Here is a 27,694-nt window from a genome sequence, read left to right as displayed (position 1 = left end):
GAAAACAAACCAGATTTGTGCAAATCCATGTCATATATTGATATATTCACTACCTACCTATATAGAAACGTTAAAATGTGTTCATAAAACATATACGTATTTATATATTAATATAATACTTGCCACCATCACTATGGACATTTACTGTGTTCGCTATTGTACTACCCATAGTTAGAATTTTCACTTAAAGAATCATATTACTTTTTATTGTGAAAAAAGCTATTTGTTATTTATTGTTATGATCAAAACGTTGTTATCTATAATGGATTTACAGCGAATAAATTAATAAACTAACCTATTTACGTCAAGGTTAATAGTTTATATAACTAATTTATAAATAGGTAGGCATATTAGTATAGGTGAAATTCTATTATTTCATCGTATTTATTGGACTTGATACCTATTACGCTTTTATTTTCGTTCACAAAACCACTGATATAATCGTACTTACCCACGTATTTACTTATAAACATAATATATCAATTAATAGCTGCGCTATAAGTGATACAAAGCTACTATTATCATTTATTTATTTTTTTTTGCATAAATGCATAGATTATAGATGCTGCGACCAGTACCATCAAGATTTATTAGTTCCATGGAACCACGACCGCTCGACTCGAATCAATATACAAGTACTATAGAGCACTTTTTGCATTATTATAAGTCTCAACTCGAAACAGCTACCAGCCAACGATTTATTGACACGAATAATAACGAATTGTAAACCGCTTCAATTTCATTGAGTTAAGTTAATTTTTTTTCTTTGGACATTCGTGAGTTTCCACAATTGATCGATGTCGTTCACTCATTCAAATTTCTATTATTTTCTATTTGGTATATTAGGTATACTAAACTTACGTCGTGGGTTTTTGAGAGTTTTTATTATCATTTTTTTTATCAATGTACACAAAACAACTAAGTGTCAAATAATCTGAGTTCAAAACCAAATGTTCATTTTTTGATTACATATTTAAAAAAAACTTTTTCTTTGAAAAGTTAAAAAAAATCCGTCATATTCAGTGCAAAAAAACTTTTTTATGGAAAACACTATTTTCTAAGGTTTTTTTTTATTAATGTCAAAATGGATTCTGACACGCATTATTAAAACATGTGTGAACTGGAATATAACAGTCTATTACAGAAAAATAATTTTCCCATTTCTCGCTTGAATACGTATAGGTATTATATTATAATCCGTCAAAAACATTAAAAATACCATGCATTTGTAAAAATATTAAGTTTATCATATTAAGCTAATATAGAAATAGTTTTTACACTAGGGATGTAAAAATAAATTGTTTACAAACTATTTTAAGGAAAATAGTGAATAGAACAATCCGCATCAAATATATGTACAGTATACAAAAGTAATAGGATTAACTGAATAAATATAAATACAATTATTAAACAAGGATTATTGGTGTGGCAGACAATTTAAAAAAAAAACCATATGTTTATTCCACTCACATGTCCGTCCATCATTGAATATTATACCAAATAAATTACTTTTATTATAGTATATCGTATAATGTAATATATGTGTTGTACAGATTACTAACAATTATTATAAATTGAAAAAAAAGTTTGATGAACTTCAACAAAATATAATAATACTTGATATATCATAACATTCATAACTCATAAGTATAAATATATATTATTTAATATAGATATTATTAAAACTTCATGTTATACAGTGATTTGATGTCCCGTATGTATTTACCTATTACATCTTCTTAGTTTAGTTTTATTGAAACAACAATACTGCTTAATAAATATGATTTTAATAAAGCTTATTTTTATTTTTGAGCTTAACTATATTTATTTTTGATAATTGTATTCAAAATAAATGTGTCAAATATTTTATGTTTAAAAAAATAAAGTCAAATTAATAAACGTTTTAGTATTGGTTTCAGTTGATTACCTTAAACAATTTGAATAGTTATTATAGAATCTTAAAACTTTCTGTTTTTTGTCATGTTGTTAAATAATAATTATTTTTTACGGTAAAAATGTTTTTAGAAAATTGTAATTTACCTAATTCAAAATTCAAAGAGTGGGTTTTCTATTATTTAAATGTTTATACTAATGAATAGTTCTTAAAAATGGTTTTACCAAAATGAAATAAAAAGATGTGATATTGGATTTAGTATTCTGCAAAAATACTAAATTATATACAGAAGAAATAAGGGGGTGAGTCTCATCCAAAAAAGAGTAGTTACTATCGATTACTGAAGAAACATAAAAATCTCAAGCATTTGAAAATGTTAATTATGTTTAAAAATTTCTGAAATCAGATTTTAAATAACTGTATAATTGAATAAAAATGGCAGGTGATTATGCTTAATTAAACACGCTGTATGTATAACATTTTTAATGTTGTATCGATCATTTTACTGATAGAAAGACTTTTTTACTACAAATTCGACTATTAATATTATTGATTTTTTTCTTTTCTTTTTTTTGTCTCGAGTTATACATAACCAACATTACGTGTATATACCATTTTATAGCATCTACGTAAACATTATATATTACAATATACGATGTACTATCATAAAAGTCATTTATTTCTCACTTAGTTAAAAATGCGATTTGTTTGGTATAATATCCAATGAATGGATGGTCGAGTGAGTGGAATAAATATGTTCTTTTTTAACTGTACTTCAATAATTTTGTATTTTTTTTATTTATTACTATGTATTTTTAACAATAGAAATATCGATAAATATATTATTCTCATTGTTTTTCCAGTAATTACAATAATTATTATTGTTTAATGGTGTTTTTAGTAATATAATATGATTTCTGAATTTGAACATTTAATTATATAATAATGATATTCTATCGTAGAGTAACAGACCTTCCGCACATCTATAATCAGTTAAGCACTATAATCTGTACTAATTTTGTGCCACAAAAGACGGTAGCGGTTCGTATTTAGTCAGAAATACGGTAATTGGCCGCTGAAAAGGGTCTCTGAAATTATCCCGAATAAAGGAAATCCTCGTCAAATTAGTAAACAGGTATACAACCAGACGGTCATTCGGATGACCCATGGTGGATAAATGCAATACCAAACAACAACCATACAAACATTTACTATATACCTACTACTAAATTATATACTGTATATATCATTTATCGTAATTTATATCTTTATGACGCAACTGGTAGAAGTTGTACCCATAACTAGATACTAAATTATACTATGCGCAGCTACCACAAACATTATTATGCTATTATAAATTTAAAATAACCCGCATCTAGTTCAATTAGATAGCAATGTATTATTATAAATTATAATATTAATAGACTATTGAGAATAGGATATTATATTATTATCGCTACAATGTGGATAAGAATACTAAATATTATATTAAATGTGTTTAAAAATGTTTTCAGTAAGAACTTAAATTTTTTTTTTTAAATTTAAACCACTAGTAAAATTTTAACAGTGTATGGAGTTAACTTACTGTTTATAACAAAAATCATATTAGTACAACAGCAGTTCATGGTCATGGTGGACATTTTTAACGGTTATAAAAACAAATACAAAATAGGTATGTAAAACATAAACAAGTAGTGAATTTATTATTGCCTTGTTGGATTGGCATTAGCTATCTAATTATGAATTTCTCTCATTCAAATTTAAAAACTATGTTTTTATAGTAATATTATACGCTAAAGTATTTGTTTTATCAATAATTAGCATTAATAAAATATTTTATTTATTGTAAATCTTGATAAAAGACAATTAGTCATACTATATAATGTAAATATAAACTACACAAGAATATTCAACTATTTACATTCCTATTATTTATCATGCTGTATAAACAACAAATAAAAATAAATTATAACTACGTAATTTTGGTATTTTTTTATTTCTGTAATAAAAACTAAATAAGAACCTTGTATTCAATTTAAAACTATTTGAAAAAAAACATTTTATCAACATAAAATAAACCGAAGAATTTGAAATTTTTAAATATAATAAAATGCAAAAATATTTTTAAAATAATAAAATGTCTAAAATAATTTATATACATAACATAAATTTTAAATGAAAATTTTAAATCTTTAGAAGGTAGTTATTTATTTTTGAATTATCAATAAAAACCAGATGACCACTTAAATTATTATCTTGAATAATTGCTATGTAAAAATTTAAAAACTTTAATATTTTTTCCATGTAAACATGTAGGTAATACGATTTTTTCTTAGAAGTCTGAGTTTTTTGAAACATAAAGTCTAAACATAAATAGCCAAATAAAAAGGTCAGTGTAGGAGATTAAAACATTTTTTTTTGTGGTCTGCTAAAAAAGTCCGTAAAGAGATTATACTATCTTTCATTTTCAAATAAAAATGCTATTTGTGTAGGTCAATAAAACTGAGATAAGTGAAGAAAGATTGAAGACCAGGATGGAATAACGTTGCCGGAATTGTTGAAAAAAGAGGGGAAAAAATAAAAAAAACATTTTTATAATTTCACCTATGAATATTTTTTTTTATAATATATAAAATTATACATTGTGATATAAGTCATAGATAACCTTATCAAATTAAAAAAAAAATTGCGCAACGGATGCATTTAAAAAATAGAATACTTAAAATAAATAAAAAAAAGTCACATGGCTGATTGGAAAAAAAAAAATAGTTAAATAAATTATATTTTCTAACAACCTTTATGGATGAATAATAAATAATAATAATATCAACATTTTTTTTTTAAATTTCTCAAATACCTATACAATTATTATACAAGACAGTGGATATACAGATTCATCAGTTATGGTATGAAGGGGCCATTGAGCATAAAACCACATCAACCAAGCACAATTGTTCTAACTTTTATTTATAACCCGGTAATCACAATTCGTGATGGTGAAGATCTGCTTACTACGCCATGAACAAGTCCATTTCTATCAATATAATTATATTATCTATTTTTATAGTTGTAAACTTACAAGTTAAAACCACATAAGGCATATTTTTCGTACGAAATTAAACTAAAAACCAATAGTACAGACAAAAAAGTTAATAATACATTTTTTTTTATGTATACATTGGGGCGATATGGTTCCCGTGACCCCATGGCTACGTCACTGCATCACTGCCAGTATAGTAAAGTTGTAGTTGTCAGAGACAATCAGTATTTTTGCATAAAATTACAGCGTCATATTCTGATAAGTCACAATAAATTTTCTCGACTTATTTAACTGGGATGTATGGGTACTGTCTCCAGTCTCTAAATATTATCGTCTTGAGTATTTGAGCATTTTGTTTTCGCACCAATGAATATCAATTCAGCATAGACAAAGAAGTTAAGACAGCTGTTAAAGAATAGACTATTCTTTACTTCTTTAGTGTACAAGTATAAGAATATAATATGACCAACCTGGAGTTCACCAAACAATGAATTAAAATGTTGGCATCACTGTATGGAAAATGAAAATAATTTGGCAGTAGATACCTCTTCTTGAATCAAATGAAAATAACTAATAAGTTCATTAAAACGTGTCGTACTGTTTTATTTATTTTATTTTTCAACCGACTCTCGTACAACGGTTACTAATTGTATACTTACCTAAAACTAAGTTTATTTTGTTTAACATTAAAATATTTGTAAAAGATTATTTATACTTTTCATCAACGTACATCTATTCGCGCCTAAATGTCTGTATACAGTTTATTGTGAATGAATTTAAAACGTTTTGAAACACCGTAAAAAAAGGTGTGATACTTTAATGGTGTACACGTTTGTATATAAGAATCCAATGTATACCTACAGTTATAATACATGCTATTTTATGAACAAAATGTAATAGCATTTGAATGGCAAAAGAAATATAATATATAAACAAGCATCAGGCACAACAAATTGAAAAAAACTAAATAAAAAATGATTCTGGTGTTTTATTATGTAACCACTAACCGTGCGGCAGTATTTCAGTTATACGAGTACAAAATATACAGTACGATCGTAATACTAGTAAGTTTTAATTGTAAGGTATTATATGTGTCGTTATAATATACTGAATAATAATGACACTGTCGTCTGTCATATAATACTTTTGTAATTTTAAATATTTATACACCATTTTTTTATCTTTACTACCAAGTAATGTAACAATTATATCACGACTAACCTACTGTAATATCATTAAATATACATTATCTGATTATCACTGTAATTTTTTCGAATGAATTTCACTTTAATTCTACCGACATGATGTACCTTCTCACAAAATATATTCTAAAGTGAAAAATAAGGATAAAGAAGTAACTGTAATGTATGTGTTAAATTTTAATTCAATGATTAATTATTGCATACAAAAAACGACAGTGGCATATATTTTTTCTGGTGTAAGGGGGGAAGGGTGATTGTTCTCTATGCCTGGACACCCCCCTTCATGACTTAAAAAAAGAATGCCTTTGTTAAATTACTTGTCAAGTTCTAGCATAATTATTTAAAAGTTCAATGTTTTTTTTCATCAGTAAATAATTCTAAAAGAATAGATAGTAAGATTTATTAAATATTAGGTACCCCCTCCCCCACGATGCTACTGCAAAGCGATACTGATTATCAGGCTATATTTTATGATATATTTACGTCACGGCATAAGTAAATCAGGAATTTTTTATTTTGTTCATGCTGATCAGCCGCACTACAATACGTTCGATGGGGTGAGAAATAGAACAGCTTATTGTATATCGTTGGATTCACCGGAATTAGGTAGGGTACGACGTTATATTATTATTTAAGTAATTTATTTTAATATTAGTGATACACTAATACAATATTGGTTGAATACACTTTTACAGAAAACATTACATTTAAAAATGTCATTGTATATATAAAATATTATAATATACGTTAAAAGTTTCAAGTAGCTATCCTCGAAAAATATTATTATTATTATAAATATCTTTGTATATTAGGTTTTTAAAAAAAAAAAATGAAATTTAAATGGACCGTTCAATTTTTCAAAGAGACTTTAAACTTTATTCAAGGTAAAATTTACGATGGCACAAACATTTTTCTCTTTCTTTTTTGTATTTGATAAATGGATTCCACTACTAAAATTTGTTGATTGAATTTAAAAGGACAGTAAAATTTTCCATTCATAACATTTTTGTATTGGGTTCGCGTGAAATCAATGGTTCTTTCCCTTTATTTTCCAAACTCCGGGTAATAGGTTTTTTTTGTTACGTTAACGTTCACCAAACATGGTATACTGTTCCTGTGCTTGAATTGACCACTAACTACCATAAGCCATCGTTTTTGAATACATAAAAGTTGTATTTTTATTATAAATAAATAATTGAATTTAATAAAAAAACGAATAGATTACAGCAGTAATAAAGTAGAGCTATTATTCGCCATCACTATGTCACAGAATAACATATTCAATTATTATATATTCTGTAACTATCTATGCTATTACGTAAATATTGGATTGTTGTATACTAACGAAGATAGATTTAACGGATTTTAAAATCTGTATCCCATCAACACTATATAATATTATAATGATCAAAGGATATTACATTTATTTATGTAGAGACTATACGAAAAAAGTTTTCAGCTTTATTAAAGATAATAGGGTTTATAAGAGGAAAAGCACTTGTAATCTGAACTGTTATAGATTTATTTGTTCCTGTAGGTATTGTATTTTGTCATTCAAACAAGTCCTTTATTAATAATTACAAATATATTCATAATATAATACATTTAATAAACCAATTAAGGATTTTCGTTTTATAACTCAGAGATAAAAAAAAGTTGGGTACAGCAGATCGGTCGGGCGTATTTAAATTTAAAAGCAATGCGTTAAAATAATTCGTTCGGAAAATCACGATTCTGCACCAAGTTTAGTTTGTTTAAAAACAAATATTTCTTTTAAAATAAATCCCCTGTTAAATCATCAATTAAATATCCATAAATATCTGGTATATTGTAACGAAAACTTGTAAAATCCACAGAAAACCCCGTAGATTGTATACATAATACTATAATATATTTTACAATGTGACCTTTAATTTTATATACTTACTGCAGTCAACTCCAACCTTAAATTTATACGTTAATTCATTATCAAACTACATAGCATAATGTTACATAGTAAATGCTGCAGGCATTCTAACCGCTATATTATACGTTTACTTTAAAGAAACATCTAACCTGGATTTTAAAGTAATCCTAATTAATAGATCCACAATAAACACAACAATTTTAGATATTTTATAAGTTATAGGGAAACAAATTATAAAAGGTTCTGCAGAATAATAATAATCAACTAATGATCGAAATATGACTGTATAGAGTGACAAGGCAAACTTTATGAACATCTAGTTTTGAAATAAAAATCATATTTAAAATTTTAAAAGTTAAAATATTTATGGTAGTTACCATTTCTATTGAACTACATAATAATTTTTCATAAAATAATATCACTATACTATATATACATATATAATATATATATAACTAAAAATAATTTAATACCTAGTAGAATAAATCCTTTTTTTAATAATTCAAATTTAAGGTAGAAACTAAACAGTCCAGTTATGTTTTTTACGTTCAGAGAGGTCTAATATCGATTATTTAAGTGCCGTATAACAATTTTTGTTATTACGTGACTTGGACACGGTAAAATAATACATATTCAATACCTATATATACAGACGAGTACAAAATTGTACATATATTGTAATTTAGTTAAATAATTATTTGATTTCTTAAAAAAAAAATAATAATAATAATAATTAATTATGCATGTAAAATGCACATAAATGAGATATCTAGAATTGACGCTTAGTTCACTTGATTGATTCCAATCACATTTATATTCTAATTTAAATACATAGTAAACCATAAAATTAATGTAATATTGTAAATGATTATTTAGTTATACTGGAAAAATATTTGGTACTCAAAACAGCCAAAGCACAATCAAAATTGTTTTAAAGGCTGGCTTTAATCCCTGTCATTTTTGCTTTCGTGATTTTTCAAGAGTATTAATAATTTAAGAAATTTGAAATATTAACTATCTAAAGAACACAACATTAATTTATACAAGTATTTAATCTATGTTCTATTTCCATTTGTTCAGAAGGACTGCATCATAAACGATTTGTAACAATTTTACTACCTGCGTATAATGTTTTTTCTTTTCTTTTTAAATTTAAGCTGCTGTGGTATATTCACTTTGACAGGTAGAAATGTATATGCTATCAGCGGCATTTTCAGTCCACATTAATATAGAAGTTATAGTTTAAATATTTAAAAGGTAGACAAGTAGGTCAACGGAGATGTGGTAAATCATTGATTCAGCAGTGTACAAATAAACTTGAATGCGATGATCCATAGAACACAAAAACGTTTGTAGTGGCTTTAGTAGTAAGATTTTTTAATGTGTTGGGCGTATAAGTTTAATGATTATTTTCATTTTAATTTAAATACAAAAAAAAAATACTATAGTCATAAAAATTAAATAATAATAATAATAAATTGAACAGAGTTAATTGTAAATTGTGATACCTAATACGATGTTTTAATAGCTATGTTAAAATTATTGTAGTATATTATGTAATCTAGTTTTAAGATTAGAAAGTAGATTTAATTACATTATACACTGAAAGTTCTTTAATATACAATTTCATCGATTTAAATGTGCGTTTATTTCAATTTTCACAAGTTTATTTGTCATACGAAATGTTAATTTTCAATTATACTTTTAAATACAGATCAATGAATGTATTGGCTTTGCAATATGTTTTTTTTGTCTGTTTCTAGCAGTAACAAATTTAACGGAGCTGGTAGCTCAAAAGTAGTTTTTTAAATAATTCGGAGTTAATAACAAAAAATAGCCAAAACAGAAAGAAAAATTTGTCAAAAAGGTAATCAATGAGTCGTACAATAGGTTTCTATGTATCTGATCATTTTTTTACGACTACGATAAAAACAATTAAGTCAAAAAACTAGTTAATGTATAATATATAAATAAACTACAACTAAAAACTTTTTTTAAAACGTTTAAAATAATACCACAATAATTTTTTATAATTGTTTGAAAATAAAATGTTGATGTATATTGATATTAATATGATCAAAAACTAATAAATGCCATTTGTTGTATAGTGGGTCCGAGTGTAATTTGTCTATGAAATAGGGTATTATGATAGATATATTAAATTAGAATTCAATAGTAAGCACAGACACTTTATAATTTACTTAAAACACCAAATTATTTTATTTTTATAGGTAGTATACTAATATGATAAGTTGTACTAATTTTTGTTCAAACTAACACATATAATATTACCTATATCATTAATTATTATCATCATGAAATTGAAATATACTTTATGATATAGACTAACAAAGCGTCTACGCTTAGAATCGTTTTTCATGCATAATACTTTATTATTTATTTATTTATTTTTTAATTAATGAGATTTCAACAAGTATATTATAATATCTCGACAATTACTGGGTACATATCATTTGTATTCAAACATATATAAGGTAAAGCTCACATTACTTAAGTAGAAGCCCGATTGGAGTATAAAATTAATCGTATGTATAACTAAACTTACATTATTATCTGAAAGAGCGTTGATACCACGAGTAGAAAAAAATAGTCTTTTAACTGTATACCTTATTATTGAATTCAAATTTAACACATCCATAACAGTGACTCACTTGAAACTTATTGTATAGCAAAGCGAAACCAAATTACCCATTTTGATTTTTTCACGATTATTTTGGAAAAGTACTGAAATTTTTTACTTTTCACCTCTCAAAATAGTAAATACTATATCTAATTTGTTACCAAAAAACGCCCTCGATATCAGAGATTTTTACTGTTCCTGCAGGTAACCCCAAATATGTTCACACAAAAAACACATCCATTATTCAAAATTATCTAATGCAATTATGTTAGTTATATTGTTGTATATCAGCAAATATTGACCGTAGAAACTTCAAACTTTTAAGTATTTCTATATTATTATTTTTTATACGCAATGATGTTTTCAAAATATTAAGATTATTTATATGATTCTATGGTACGTCGAAATTGACCTTTAAATTTATAGTACTAATATAGATATTATTATCAAAATAAATTATTAATTTTTACACAAAAAAAAAATACTTAATATATTGTAATATATTTGCCATTTGGCCAAAAATAGTTGTATATTGTTTTATTATTATGTTCTGAAACCTCTATATCAGTGCAAATGCATTGATGTTTATCGAATGTTTTATTTTCATACATAATTAATTAATACGTCATAGATACATACTATTCAACCAGATGATTTAGGTTGAATTTTCTTTATTTGTAGCTACTAAGTTTACACGATAAAGTTAGAACAAGGATTAAATCTAAATCTATTCATATTTTAAATTGCTCATTTAATGCGCATAAAAATGTAAATATTGTACTAATCTATAGAACTTGTAACGTTATAAAACATGTGCACCCACATAAATTAATTTTATTGTTGTATTTATCCCGGGCAATAAGTAATGTATTATATAGTTTTTTCTATAACAAACTAAATAGTTTTACACTAGGTATTGCATTTACAATATCACAATAACAACACTATTATGATTATTATAAATAAAATAATTATATAACCATTAGTTTATTCTATAAATAAGTGAATATCAGCGGAAGAAAATTTCGTATTATATAATGTATAATTAAGTTAGAATATATATGAAAAAATACACAATTTTAATTTATACTAAATTAAATTCCGAACCAATATTGAACATGATAATATATTAAGACATTTTCCGTTACCCTGCACAAATTTAATAGGTACCTATAAAATAACATCCTTGTATTATAATACTTATATTACATTTTATAATTATCTTTTAATGAATATATTGTACACTTGACAGTTTTATAATATCTTAACTGATGTTTTTACGGTAATAATAAAGGATGATTTAAAGTAATTTCAATCTATATTTATGGAAATCAATCAAATGAAAAAATAGACATAAATTGAATACACTGACATAAAAGAGTGGGTGATTCTCAAATTATACGCAAAATATTAATTTTATTAAACTTGAAAAAAAAAAAGGTTGATTATAAAAAAACCCACTGATTTATATGTAATTCAGTGCTTTCTTTCGAGTGTAGCTTATACATCTGAAAACCATTTATTTATTTTAAAAATATATAATAATACGCAAATTTTTATACAAATATAGATGATATTATATATCATATATAATTTGTGATTAAAATAAATTAATTATAAATAATTCAAAATTCAGTAATAAGCAATAATTTTTTGCTGAGGATTATACTATGATGTGTTTAAATACTTTTATATTTTACACTTTATTTTGTTTTCCAAAAATATTTATGTTTGCTTTTTAATTGTCAATTCGTACTGGTACACTATAGCTGTCACCCGGTGTCAGAACTTATAAAAAAAATCACAATTAAAATTGAAGTGCTTACTAAAATTAATTAAATGATATACAATTGATAAGATTATATAAAAATGTTTACCTATTTACAGGTGGGGATTAAAGTTTGATGGAATTCCGGAAATCCTGCCCTACCAACGTCGGCTTCAACAATCCGGAAATCTGAACCGGCAGTGAAATCCGGATCTACGACTCACAATATTACTTAAGGAAAATGAAAAAATTTGGTAGAAGATTTTCGATTCAGCTAACGGCAATAAAACATCCTATACTCTTTCGGATCAATTTTTCAGTAGAAAAAAAAATTAAAAAAAGTACTTATTCATATTTTACAGTGATCTAAATATGCGGTCGTTATTATAAGTATTATGGATGAGCGTATGTGTGTCGTTGTTTAATTAATTTCCCACTACAACAGCCACTGATAATAATATAGGTATATGCATATTGCATATCATATACGTCTACGGTGATTAAAAATATTTCCACTGCGCCTACAACCAAGAATGCATTATTTTGTATAATATAAGTGTTATCTCTTATCCACGGTTGAGATAGGTATACATTTACTTTATGAGGAAAAAAATGTTTCATTGTTTGTAAAATACCCATACGACCATACTTATAAAGTTATATACATTTCATAAAATGAAGTTTTAAAATTTTTTCACCATATAGTGATGTTTCAGATACTTTAAATTGTGAATGTAGGTAGTATATATCTATTTTTAAATCAAAATAATTTATTGATCAAATGAGTAAAATACTCTACCCCGTTAAATGACTCATATTTTATGTGCAAGTACTTATAACTAGAGGAAATTAAAAGAAAGGCTTGATTCAGACAAAAACTTAGTCACATATAGTTGTTGATTTCGATAATTAATTTTCAAAGTATAATAATAATAATAATATACCATTTCTACAAGACAAATAAATTATAATTAATAAATCAGTCTGTATAGTAGAAGAAGAATATAATGCAGTGTAATAAATATCATTTTAATGATATTTTTTGAAATACATCTTGAAAATTAATATAATATAATCAATAATATTCTCACTATAAACGAAATTTTAAATTTTATTATAAAATAATTAAAGTTGCATACCTAATCACTTGTTATTCTACCTATATTCTATCTCAAAGTAAATACACCAGAGTAATAGAGCGCGACCCGTTTCCATTCGGTGACGTTTATTTTTCACATAATGGCATAAATAGTGACCGATGGAAAGAAAAAAAAGTGAACAAAACTGGTGTATTCTACTTTGAGACAGATTATAGTTACTTCGGGTTCTTGATCAAGCATTTTTTTTTTTTTAATATTCTGTTATTATAGCATTTTGATATATTGATACACAATATTATTATACTTGGTATTTATAAAAATTTAAAAAAATGTTAAATGTTACAATGCAACATATAATTTTTTATTATTATTATTAAACAAACTATCCATGACATAGGGCAACATATAATTATCAAAATTGAATATAATAATATGTGAATTACACAATAAATATGGATAATTTATTTCAACATTTACTTCTAATAAAATTACACTAATATAATTAAGAAAAGTTTAAGCATTATATAATTATTAATAATCAAATTAATTATTTACTATATTTATTTATAACATGCAAACAAATTTTGCTTCTAAAATTCTGATACAAATAAAAGACGGTTTATATGATTTTTTTTTACATTTTTGTTATTTATTTCAACTTTTTAATAATTTTTTGTACTTCTATTTTTTTTGTTTAATTTAAATTACTCATATTTTATGAGTTAACAAATCATATTTTTTTTCAAGCTATGCGTAACTTGTAATATATTTTTAAATACATACTAAATTGTGTTTTTCTACTACTATCCTATTTAATTAGTTACAGTAGATTTAAACATAATATGTTGAACTTCAGTTAATACTCATTTGTCGATTGATTTTTTGTGAACGATATTTTATCATTCAAATTGTATATTTTTAGCACATAATATACGTATCTTATTATACATTGCATATTTAAGTAGATATACTTTTATAAGATCGTAATAATTATAGTATTTTCTTACATAGTTATATATGCATAATATATAGTACCCTATGTATTTATTTATATACACGATTAAATCAGCCTTAACGGACAACTTTAAATGGTAGATAGGTACCTCCAAAAAGCGAATACATTTTTCGGGAATGGGAAAATATTCATTACTTATCTACAGGAAAACCTCTAAATAACGGATACTTATTTGACTAGATTTTAATTATTTTTATCGTAATTATTATCTAAGTATATTTATTATAGTGTGCATTTTATACATTATTATACTATTATAGTTTATCTTATCCGTCGTATTCATCATATCCAGTAACTGATTTTTTTTAAATAATAATACATATTATAATTATATTTATACGCAAAAATAATATAAATATATATATTTGTATCATTAGTTCATTTACCTTTTCTCTTCTAAATACCGGATACTTTCAAAAAATGGAAAAAATTTCGGTGACTAAAAGTTCCTGATATTTTAAGGTTTCACTGTATTTTTGAACGTTTAAACATTAGGCAGTAACATCATCAATATTCTATTCTACTTCGGTAAATATTTGTGTGTAGGGGAGGCTTGAAAACACCCCGGAGGACTTATATACCTCACAAGCCCCAATATTCCCCTATAGACTATAATAAAGCTTGCATTGGATTATTAATATTACTATTATAATACCACACGTGTGATATAATAATAGTCATCTAACCAGCAATAATGTAATACACACACGTAAAAATGACATACAAATACGAGTTGCCGTCCGTTTATCGTGGTTCGGACTCATGCCTTTTGTATGATATAATAAATCTACTTATATCTTATATGATTATAATATTATACCATGTCCGAAGTTTCACGGCATTTCTGTTTATGTTGCGACTTAGCAGGTATATTGTATAGCTAATAGGTATTTTGCTTATGTTAATAATGATAATATCGCAACAATGCTAATTCGCGTGTGGATTTTTTTCTTATAAGTACGAATATGTGTGTGTTTGTGTGTGTGTGTGTGTGTGTGTGTGTGTGTGTGTGTGTGTGTGTGTGTGTGTGTGTGTGTGGTAATGCCATTCCCGAGTCTCATATATAATGATCTCTCGAATGCTTTTTATATGATTGGAATTTCCTTTTAAGAATTTTTTGCACCGGATGAGCACTTCTAAATATTTTATGTTATTATATTCAAAATTTTCATATTTTTTTTTCCTTTTTCGTCAATGCCTATAACAGGTAACGTTATAACCTAGTTATTATATTATTAATTTTTTACCGTGGCATTCCTCATCATAATTATATCGACGTATCTTTAACACTCCGCTCGGTTAAAGAACAAAGAAATATCACCGTAAAGATAACAGCTAATCACGATAAAATAATAATAATCATATATCTCTTTTTGCAGTATATGTATAAAATGTAATACATCGTGATAATGATTGACAGCGCGATGAAAATCGAAACTCGTGTAGTTATAGGGCGATATAAGGTAGATATGTATATTATGAGCACCGCGGGTACTTCGTAGAGCTTGCCAGGAGACACGCACATGACAATAATAATTAATAATAATGATAATATATCGTTTTATTATAATACCGTCTCGACTCTGAGGCGTTTTTCGGTTTCCCCGTGAAGCACAAAAACATTCATCATAACCATGCGCCACCCCGCGGGGACGTGACACAGCGATGACAGCGCCTCCCTCGCCATATAAAATACGCCATGACATAGAAATAAATTTATGCGAACGTGTATATCGTCATACAATATCATAGAAATAATATATTACACATAGAGATTTGACCGATCACTCTCAATTACATCAGGTTTATACGTCTACCCCGTAAGGTATTATAATACTCAAATATGGGGTACAAGGGTACATTTGATGAGTGTAAAAATATTATACTAATCGAAGTTTAGTAAGTAAAAATTCAGATTAATATTTCATTTACCAATATTTTTCTTAACATTTATTAGTTTTACATCGATGTGGATTTTTTATATTTGTTTATTTTTTGTGTTTGTGTACATATCTTATCGTAGAAAATACTTCGATCTTTAACTTTAAAGAAGGTTTTTGATTGCAAATTTGATCTAATTAGTACTTATGGTAGATAAAAAATGAAAATTTTTATACAAAACTTATTTTTCTAATTATAACATAATTAACCATAGAAACTGGGCGTTTTCGCCAAATATCTATAATCTATCCTCACTCAGCGCATCAGCTGTAAAAAGACTTTAATCTATTCGATCAACCATTCTTTGAATTATAATAGTCAATAAACGGTTCGTATCATAACGAACAAGATATACTAAACTTGGCTTAAATACTCTCCAACGAAAAAGCCATCAACACAACGACAAAAAATGCACATCTTTTTCCTTTCCAAAATAATAAATAGAATATTATCTAGAATAAAAGTTATAGAAATAAGTCACTAAGCATCAAGTATGGAAAAAATATTATAAAGTATACTCCTAACCCTGGATAAAGAAATAATCCAAAATATGTACTTCAGACAAAGAGATAAATAAACAAAAAAATTGTTTAATAAAACTAGTGGTCAACAAACTACCTAATAAATACTCTATCTATAGTACCCACTATACCAAGATAGTAAATATTTTTTTGTTATTAAGTTATAAACGAAAAACATGATTACCAATTAAACCTCTATGTTAGAATTACTTACAAGGCGGTGTAGCAGTACATCAGAATGTTTGTACACAAAACTGTGTTACAAGGTCGTGCTTTTAAATTAATCTCTATTAATTAAAACTGTTTTATTTATAATCGTAACCTAAAAAATATAAACAAGTATCTAATATGTATTTAAGAAAATATTAAGAAAGTATTAATGAGTTAAATTAACTGTTAAATAGTTAGTTTAAAAAATAATACTCCAATTAAAATTTCGAATTAACATCGAACCTTAGTATGGATATGATATTATTAAAATATTTTTTATAAAATATATTCTTCTTTTAAAGCAGTGATTCTTAAAATGTGCTCCATGAGAGTGATATAGGCTCCACAGACACACACATACAAGTTATTAATTGCATTGTAATAATTATTATGAATTATGATTCGTTTTATTTTTTAATAATAAAATAGACATCAGGCCTTTTTTATTGCAACCTAATGGCTCCATAAACAAAGTTTGAAAACCACTATCTAAAAGTATATTATATTTTTACAAATTAGGCACTACCCACCAGTTTCTGAACACCATGATGGTTCTAAAATAGCGTAGCTTACTAATTTGCATTTAAATCCTGCGCCTGATATGTAGTGATAATAATTTAACAAAAAAAAACTTAAATTAAAAATTTTAATGGGATATAATCTAAGCTACAGGTAAACTTTTTCAACAGTCTCAATATAATTATCATTCCTCCCTCTAACTTTCACTAATCTATTAACTAGACTTTTGATATCCAGCAACTATTATAAGTATTCCTTACAAGTGTAAGTTCATTTTTTTTCTGAATGAATTTAGGTTTTTAATTTCTACTTACGACGCGAAACTAAGCATTTGTTAGAAAACATTTTTAACTAGTTTGCGTAATAATAACTATATACATTATACAATATATTATAGGCACATATATTCATAATAGGTTTTATTAACGTGATGAAATTAATATTACATTGTAATCATTTTTGTTTTTCTAACAAAAAATATTTGGATCAACGGAAATATTTATTGGCAATCATCGTTGAATATGCGTGTAATATTATGTTTATTATGTTAGATTAATGGTATGTTAATTTGATTAGAATAATTATTGTACAAATTTTATTGTTTTTTTTTTTTATATAACAATATCCTTAGTGTTTATATAATAAATATTTTTTCTATATATAATGTATAAAGCATTTTGGACACCAATTTTTCCGTGAAAAAGAATATGAAAGAGAAAAATTAAAGAAGAAAAAAATTAGAAACTAGAAACACAGTACTGTGTTATGTATTATAATTAACATTATTGTTTGCTCAAATTCTTAAGTTTTTGATTTATCTTTACAATTTGACAATAACACAAATTATAAATATTTTAACAATGAATTATTACATATACACAACTTTACTATACAATACATTTTTAAAGTTTTTTGTTTTCGTATCTAAGAATACAATCTATATATTATAATACTTTTTTTTACTTACACCAACATTTTGTTTTCTATTACCGTTGAGTATCAATTTTAGATTCCGAGCAAAACACAGAATATATAATGTTGTTTTTTAATCTTATTTTCCGTATAATTTTTTAGATGGTAAAAAAATCCCAAATGTTTCACGTAATGAATTGATTGTATTGATGTAATTTTTTTGGTACTTTATTTAGAGTTTGATTTACAATAATAAAAACCACAGTATTAAATTCTTATAACAGTAACCTTATAGAGAAGTCAAAAAAATGTTTAATACATAGTTAAACCAAGTTCAATTTGGAATCATTTTTCAAAAGAAGACATTTAAAATAAATCTATTTTTTGTGAGTGAAAATCAATAAGACAAATGTTAATTTATTCATTTCTTTAAGATGATTTATTCATACAGAAGGTTTGCACTTTGTTTGTTACATGCGCATATAGTCTATTTAATATGTGTCTAATAAACTATAGCAGAATAATATTTGACTTAATAGTAACTAAGGAGGGTATTAGTCAAAACTGCGATTTTTATAATTTAAATATAAGTATTGCAAAGGAAAATTCATTAAGCTAAATTCATAATCGGCATGAAAAAAAAAGAATAATGATAGGCATAAGGGATTATTTATAAAATATTTTTTCAATTCCATTTTTTTTTATTATTTAACATTTTTTTACGAACTTTTCTTGCTCAAGGCTACTGCAAGTTCACGACTATAATCTTGTTAAAATCTACTTCATATTCATGACTACTTTTTTTTTACTCACGAATGCTGTTTTTCAAATAACTATTACTTGATCACGAGCACCGTCTAGCTCAAAACCACTGTCTTGCTCTCGATTACTATTTTTCTCACGCCGTGATATGTTTATTATATATTATTTGAACGCGAATTTTGGATTGTTTTAATAATAGAATAATACATTTTAATGATATCTCTACGTATTTATAATTTAAGAATTGATGGCGTAATTACTTAATATGTTTTTATGCAAAACAAAATATTTACTAAGTGGCGATAATCCGAGCTGTTCACATATCACTAACGAAAACTTTTCATATTATTTAGAGTGCCGCTAAATCATCATGATAACTCAACTTTTATTCAATATTTCTGCAGTAGTCAGTAAGTATTTCCAATACAATGATTTTTCATAATATATTACCCAGTTTATAGGTATGCCAGAAACTCAAAAAACAACACTGTTTAATATGAATATCTATATAATATCTATATATTATTGTATATATTGTTAAATAAAAAACCTACTACAGCTGAATATGCACTTGCGGACATGTATTGTGTGGCACAACGCCATCGTTGGTTATTTTTTACTAATAATAATTTATCAAAATAAAATAGATTATTCTTGGATATTAGGTATACTGTATACTGCGCTGATCAAATTCGTATTTGGATGCTGGTAAAAAGATAAATGAATGTGTATACAAAGCTTAGCCCTAAAAGCCAAAATAAGATATCTACTATCGTGTCAGCATGTATTTATATGATAATAACAAACGTATAAATCAATAATCTGTCAACCCATTTCAATTGTCGACAATACACGTATTATTGATTGATTTGAACCCAGGCGCGTTTCAGACGATTTTCGAGCAGAAAAAATTAATTCTTTATTTCTTTTTTTTTTTTTAGTGTACGTTAGATGTGTAAATTTATTACTATTTTGTCGAATAAAATCTGATAGATGGACATGAAATTTTGAAATTGTTAGAAAACGCTTACATGATGAAATGATTCATAGCATGCTTACTGCTTAGACCATTAATTAACAATCGAAATTAGATTGATGCGAGCGAAAATTATACACAGACACTCGCATCAATCTTGACGTTAAAATATATTATATTTTAGACGCATAATATACAAATCACGTCGGTATGCACTAAACTACATATGATTTTGGAGTACTATATAAAATGTACCCGATGTACCCTTTGTGAATTTCATATACCTACCTTTTTGGTAATAGTAATACAGTAATATAAAAAAAATATTTAAATACATACAAATACTTTTTATTATTAATATTATTTGACCTGAAAGTATTTAAATAAAAAAAAAGTTATCCTTTACGAACAAACAAACATACCATTTACATTTTTCAACAACATTTTTACGAAAACAATTTTTTTTTAGGAAGCTGAAAATGTTAAATGTTTGTAATTAATGAAGATAATTTATTTATTATTTTTTTTTAACTAACATTATTATATTTTAAAAACAATTTATCTAGCTATTATGTGATTTTTATACTGCAAGTCGCAACTTCATCGTGTTGGGTACGGTAAGGTGATATAAAATAATGTTGTAGTTATATAAGATGTAAATTTTACATATCAAATCGGGCATTTAAATTATTGAAATATATTATTTATGTATCATAGCAAAATATTTGTATCACAAAACACAAATATTTAATGAGTTATATAAATAGGTATAGTAGGTACTCTAAATAATTTGTATAATTTACAATCTTTTTTATTTAAATTATAAGTAAAAATTCTTTACAGTATAGGAAATGTATTACTATTATTATTATTATGCATAAACTTGAATGGTACAGTTGCGTCGTTTTGGGGATGCAAGGCAATGCGCGTTTCCATACAGACATACAGTAGTTGTCTATGTATATGTTTTATACTTGTTATTATTATTATTATTATTATTATTAAAATACACGATTTAATTTTTCAAGTATAGTTGTAAAGTGGTTACATTTTCTATACCCTGTTAATATATTATTTATTGGATTTATATATTAATAATATTATATCAGATCGTTGATAATTTTTATATAAATTATTATATTTAATATTTATGGTAATCTGCAGTCGCATATACATACAAATTTATACGCATACACACTCACACACACATGTACATATATATATATATATATTCAGGTACTCACTTAAATGTTAAATATTTGTGCGATTGTTGATCGGCCGTTGTCACAGACCAGTCAAATTTTATTAGATTGCATCCACCATCGGCGTCCGGTTGACTTCCCCGAGCCAGTAGTCTGCCATTCATTGTGATCGTATAATTGTACAATGTCGAGGCGGCAGCCGAACAGTTCATCCTCACTGCGAAACACAAATAATACGATAATAATATAATGATTTTATTTGCTTTGGTGCACAGTGTATACAAATGACAACAGTATAATAATATAGGCGTTGTGATACCATTGTGAAGTAGTCCTTAATACGATACAAGATAACATTGCACGGAGAATGCCGTATACGTGTCTGTTAAGCGTATTATATTTAATATGTATACGCGTAATGCGTATTATTATGTTACTATTATACCCCAACGCGGAATCGTACAATTCGTGAAATGGCCGCAGTTTTTCTGGACCATTTCGAGAAACGACCGAGTCACTCGTGCAATATTCATGAAACGGCCGAAAGACAACGTCATAGTTCTATTGCAGCCGCACGAACGAAATGGACGAATTTCATTTGCCATTATAAACGGTATTCTGTCCAACGCTGATATGGTGCAACAACTAACTTTATATTATTTGTATTATTATATTATGTGCTATTTATATTTTTTTAGGACTGAAATTTAAAATTTGGAATTGTATAATGTGTGGATAAATTTAATTAGAAAATTGTTTGAAACTATAGACTGAGTGTTGTATAAAACATAACACATACAATATAATCTTCATTTAACGTACTAATAACAATATTTTGATTTTAAAATATATTATGATTATGATAAATTCTGATAAATTTATTCAATATAAATATTTAAATTCAATGATGTTTACGTTTATATTTAAAAGAACCTTACCAAAGCATATTCACTTTCACGATCTTACACATATACAATGGTTATGAATACAAGACTTTTGTTTGTATATTTCCTTGAAATATCTTTCAAATTGTAAATTATATACTACCAAACGAAAGGAAGAACATTTTTCACTTTTCTTGTAGGACTTCCAAAATATTTCAATTTAAAGATGTAATATTGAGATTTATTATTCAACAAAACAAAACAACCTCGATAGTAACTCATCAAAAATATAGTTCGCGTCCGTTTTTCTAGTAAGAAGTATTTTTCACATTATACGTATATGAGGTTAATGGAAAGAAAATTCTTCGAAAAGTAAATGTACACTTCATTCAATGGTAATAAAGGTATGCGCATTGCCATAGAATACATAGACATAATATGTAACATAATATTATAGTAATAAACTGTAAACCTCGCTAGGTATATGAAATACTAATCATTTCCCTCACCCCATAAAATTCGTATATGTTTTTATATCATATAAAATATGTTTTCAATACAATTTACAATAAAAAATAAAACACGAATTCTCGTTTGAAAATAAAATTTTTAACACCACAGGAAAGCACAGTACGAAGATCTAAATATTATAAAATAATAAAACATGATCTTCAACACGAAAATGTCAACAACAAAATAATCGAAATTTGAATAAACGCATAATTAAAGGACAAACTTACTCGGTGAAACATCCTTTACAAAGTTCTAAAACTAACTTTACCTACATAATACCATATTGCAATCACGCCATAGTGAACTTAGCATTCAATTATGAATTACTGTTGCTGTCTGACATCAGTATAGCGTTGACATAATGTACAAAAAAATGTACATTTCATGAATCAGGCAATTTCGCGTCTGGAATGTTACGCATTATGTGAGTAGGTAAAAGATATTTTGCGATTTCCGCTGCGACCCTAGGGGCGAGATGATAGTAAAGAGACGCACGATAAATCAGTATATTTTCTTGGAAAACAGACGGCGCCGAAAATCTTGTAACAGAACAAAACAAAAATTATATACACACTACTGTAGGATAACGGTTGTTTTGGCGTCAACATCCGGAAAAGCAAAACCATTTGTCATCCGGCCGACGAAGGAAAACGACGCACGGGGCGCAGCTGTAGTAACAGGGAGTATAATTCTTTCGATGGAATATTTGGGCGCAAGATTCTCTCCTCTCACCCTTTCTCGACACCCACGACAATTCTCTACGTCTACCCTCCTTCCACCGGTCAAGTTTAGGTCGTACTTAAACGACTACTGTGGCATTAATACATTAAATACCAATGCCAGTTTAGCGATAATAGCTGTTATTAGTTAGCACAACTATTACTACAACTACTAGTACACTACCGTAATAGTTTATTATAAAACTAACTATATATAGATACCCACCCTATTATGTAATGATACGCACAACGCAGTATTAATATTATTTTAATGTACACGTGCACGTAAAATGAATATTCACTTGTGACGACACCGACCGGTAAATATCGATCAACGGGTGGCGTTGTATAGAAAACAGCTATATTAAAATAAAATGTATACAAGTAGGTGCCTACGACGCAGCCGCCGTGTCAGGGGTGGTTCTTGATAAGTCCCGATGGTAAGGGGGTTGAAAATATTTAGTATTTAGCATTTACATGCACATCTTACCTTTTCCGTTGATATAATATTATATTATATAGGTACGTGAAAAGTAGTTTTATATGCTTTAGGCTTTATAGTTTATACTAATTAAACCACCCGTATAAAATTTTTATTTTTTTAATGACTGCGATGACTATTTTAGAGTTAGTACGTTTTTACATCAGCCATTATGGGGGGGGGAGTCCCTATACGATGGATCGACCCGTCGTAAACACCACTGCGCCGTTTATAATCGTCGATAGTTAATAGTGGTACCTCCTGGTAATATTATTATGTTATCGAATTATACAGACGACGATGGCTCTATTGAAACGGGACGGGGTCGGTACGAAGAGCTCGAATTTGGATGAGTGCCATTAAAATGTCAACGGGTTATACATTATTATTATTATCATGGTACGTCCTAATCGAATTATATACCTCTTTTTCACCCGTGTTCTGTGTGTACGCGTATAAACATATTTCGTCGTCGCTGTTTGTTTTGTATACAGTACGGACTGTGTGTACTTATATTACATTATAATATACACGCGTTATATATTTAAGTGGTGTACACATAATTATTACATTATTATACATACGGAGCTGCGGCCTTGCCGTGTTTTGTATATATTATCTAGATTATTGGATCCGGCGGCGAATTCGAGTACACACCGTTTATTGTTTAATAATTTAAATAATAATATCATTAATAATTTAATTCGGATGTTTTGCTATCGCGCGTATATATATTTATATATAAATATATATTATATATAGGTACCTATTATAACACCACTACTACCAGCCACAAGTACTATGACTTTTATCGCCCCCCTTCCTCACCTACTCTATAAGCGTAGGTATGTACATGATATAAAATATTTATATATGTATATGCATTTTAACCGTAAAAGGTCAAGTGTAAATTATAAGGGAGGAGGGGGTAGTCGTTGTTTGTAAGTACACACATGGGTAGTGAACAACAACGGGCGCGCGTTTACAAATTCTACCCCCCCCCTACTTTCCCCCGGCCATTTGTATATGCGCGAACGTGATGAGTATATAATACTCTAACTACTGGTTCCCCGTCTACGTACCGAAAAAGAGAGCTTTTGTGTTATGGAACTCTCTAGAAAATACGTTTCAATTCACGATGAAAACAAATTCGTACAAAATACTATTTCAAGAAAACACATTTTCATTTCGTCGCAGATACACTCTCATTTGCCGCGAATCTCGTACATAATAATACAATTTGTTCATATTTTTGCTGTTGACCACTGCGATGTAATAATACAGAACATACTGTTAATAACCCAGGACGTGGTGCAATAATATTATATCGTATATTATAATCAACTCGACCCAGTCACCACTAAAAAGTGTTATTATGTTAAACAGTAAAATAATAAAAATACGCCGTAATTTTGTGGTTAGTTGGACTATCGCGTTTTTAATTCTTTCGAAACGTCACGGAAAAGCGCATGTGCTTTATTCCGTGTTTATAAATCACTGTTATAGAACAAATTATTATTATTTAAATTAACCACCACCAATTAATAAATTTCTGATATGAATATATGCACCTATAATAGTATAATGTAATGCATGTTAAATTGTATTACAGTAACTACAGGACTATTTATATTATTATTTAAAAAATATCTACATAGTACATACCTACTTAGTTCTTAAAAAACAATACTGAAAATATTTGAAAGCACGTGAGCATATTGTATATTTAATGTACACAAGCTACAATGTTTATATAATCACTACAAATTACAGTAATTATGGTAATTAGTACGATTTAAAAAAATATAATAGTGAAAAGTTACAAATTTTCTTTTTATGGTTCACGAGTTTCTTTCAAACATTTTTTATTATTAATTTTAAATGTTTATAAAGAAAAGTTTTGAAATATATTTGCTTTCAGATTAAAATATTTAACAACAGCTACACTAAGCGATTAACTTTGCACAAACAGAAACATTGTAGGTCTAAACAGTAAACACTATATAGTCTAAAACCAACTGTTATTACAATAGTGAAAAAAACAAACAATGCATATAAAATAACATTGAAAAATGTTTGTGTTATAATAAATATATTATGTTATTATTATTTCCCATGTTAATTATTTTGTCGAAGAATAGAGTATAATAAAATATCTTTACAACAAAACTTGATTTTAATTATTTTATAGGCACCTTGTTTAAATATCTTTATATCGTTTTATACGTTGAAATAATACACATTAAGTAGGTACTAGGTTCTATCTATTTATTTATTATAACACATCAACACGTTCAGGTCTGAGGTTAGGGTGGCAAAATTTTAAGAGCAGAAAATTTCTACTGAACAAATTACTTTATTTTATTTATTTAAATTGTTTGTAGATCACGTATTAACATTTTTTTTTATTTATTCGTAAAATATCGACTAACGTTTAGATACTTAATAGTTAATAATAATCATATGTATTTTAAGTATATGTAAAACGCATACATGCATTTTCACCGCACTGTGGGCTGTGGCACTGGATTATAAAAATAGTATTTGTCACATAAAGAACAAACAAAAGTCGGTATCAATAGTCGTTCTATAATCTTATCTATGATGCTGAAATTATAACCACGAATTTATATATAGGCAGTAGGTACTATATTTTAATTCGTGATGATAACATTTTGTTATTTCCTATTATTATAACTTAAATATTACACAGTTTCATTAGTTTCACGCTATGTAGTGTATGACACACTTAATTTGTAGATTATGTTATTTAAAAAAAAAATGTATTTGTACTATAATTATTTTAATATTAATACTTTTGATATAGTTTAATTACGTTTTTCTAAATAATTAATTTTTAATAAATAAAAAAATTAAAAATAATTCAAATTTTCCTTTTTTTCATAGCAAAAGAGGATGTTCGGAAAGGGGCAGCAAATTATATTGAGGCCTATAGCGGTACTTATGCTAAATTACATATCTTATACGTATACCCTAAAGTTAAATATAATATTATACAACTATGTTTATGTATGTTGTATGATAATGATATTATTCAAAAAATACAACATATTATATTGTACTTAAGTATTATATTTACGATTTACCAAATATAAGTAGATTGATCACAGTACGTATTATTTCAAAGAATTTTATTGTTAAAAATATTTTTCTTATTTATAGCTCTAACTAAAAGAAAATATGTATGAAAAACATTATTTCCATTGTTATTTTATCATTAAAATCGTGATTGTGATGTTATAGTAAGTATAAAATATTATGAATTATATTATTCATCAATTATAGTCTATTTGAAATTTTGCGTTATTATTATATACTTTTATTTTACAGAATTTGAATGAAGCTTAGGGTCATCATGAAAAAGAAATATTCATACGATCATGACAAAAAATATTTTCTATTAGCTTTTTATACCTACTATACTTATATATCCATATTGTAGATATAATATGAATAGTATAATATGT

At 26.4% G+C, this 27,694-nt stretch overlaps 1 protein-coding gene across 3 annotated transcripts in view; it reads right to left on the bottom strand.

Annotated features, from left to right (window-relative positions):
* LOC132923489 (uncharacterized) overlaps positions 1-27,694 on the bottom strand; it is a 92,477-nt gene that overhangs the window by 25,070 nt on the left and 39,713 nt on the right. For all 3 annotated transcript variants that reach the window (XM_060987519.1, XM_060987520.1, XM_060987521.1), the window contains exon 3: positions 21,652-21,826. In XM_060987519.1, coding sequence (XP_060843502.1) covers positions 21,652-21,826 — 175 coding nt within the window. The remainder of the gene's footprint in view (positions 1-21,651; positions 21,827-27,694) is intronic.

Source organism: Rhopalosiphum padi, chromosome 2, assembly GCF_020882245.1.
Source record: "Rhopalosiphum padi isolate XX-2018 chromosome 2, ASM2088224v1, whole genome shotgun sequence".
In the NCBI taxonomy this organism is placed as follows: Eukaryota; Metazoa; Arthropoda; class Insecta; order Hemiptera; family Aphididae; genus Rhopalosiphum; species Rhopalosiphum padi.
This window is presented reverse-complemented; position numbering and strand designations above follow the sequence as displayed.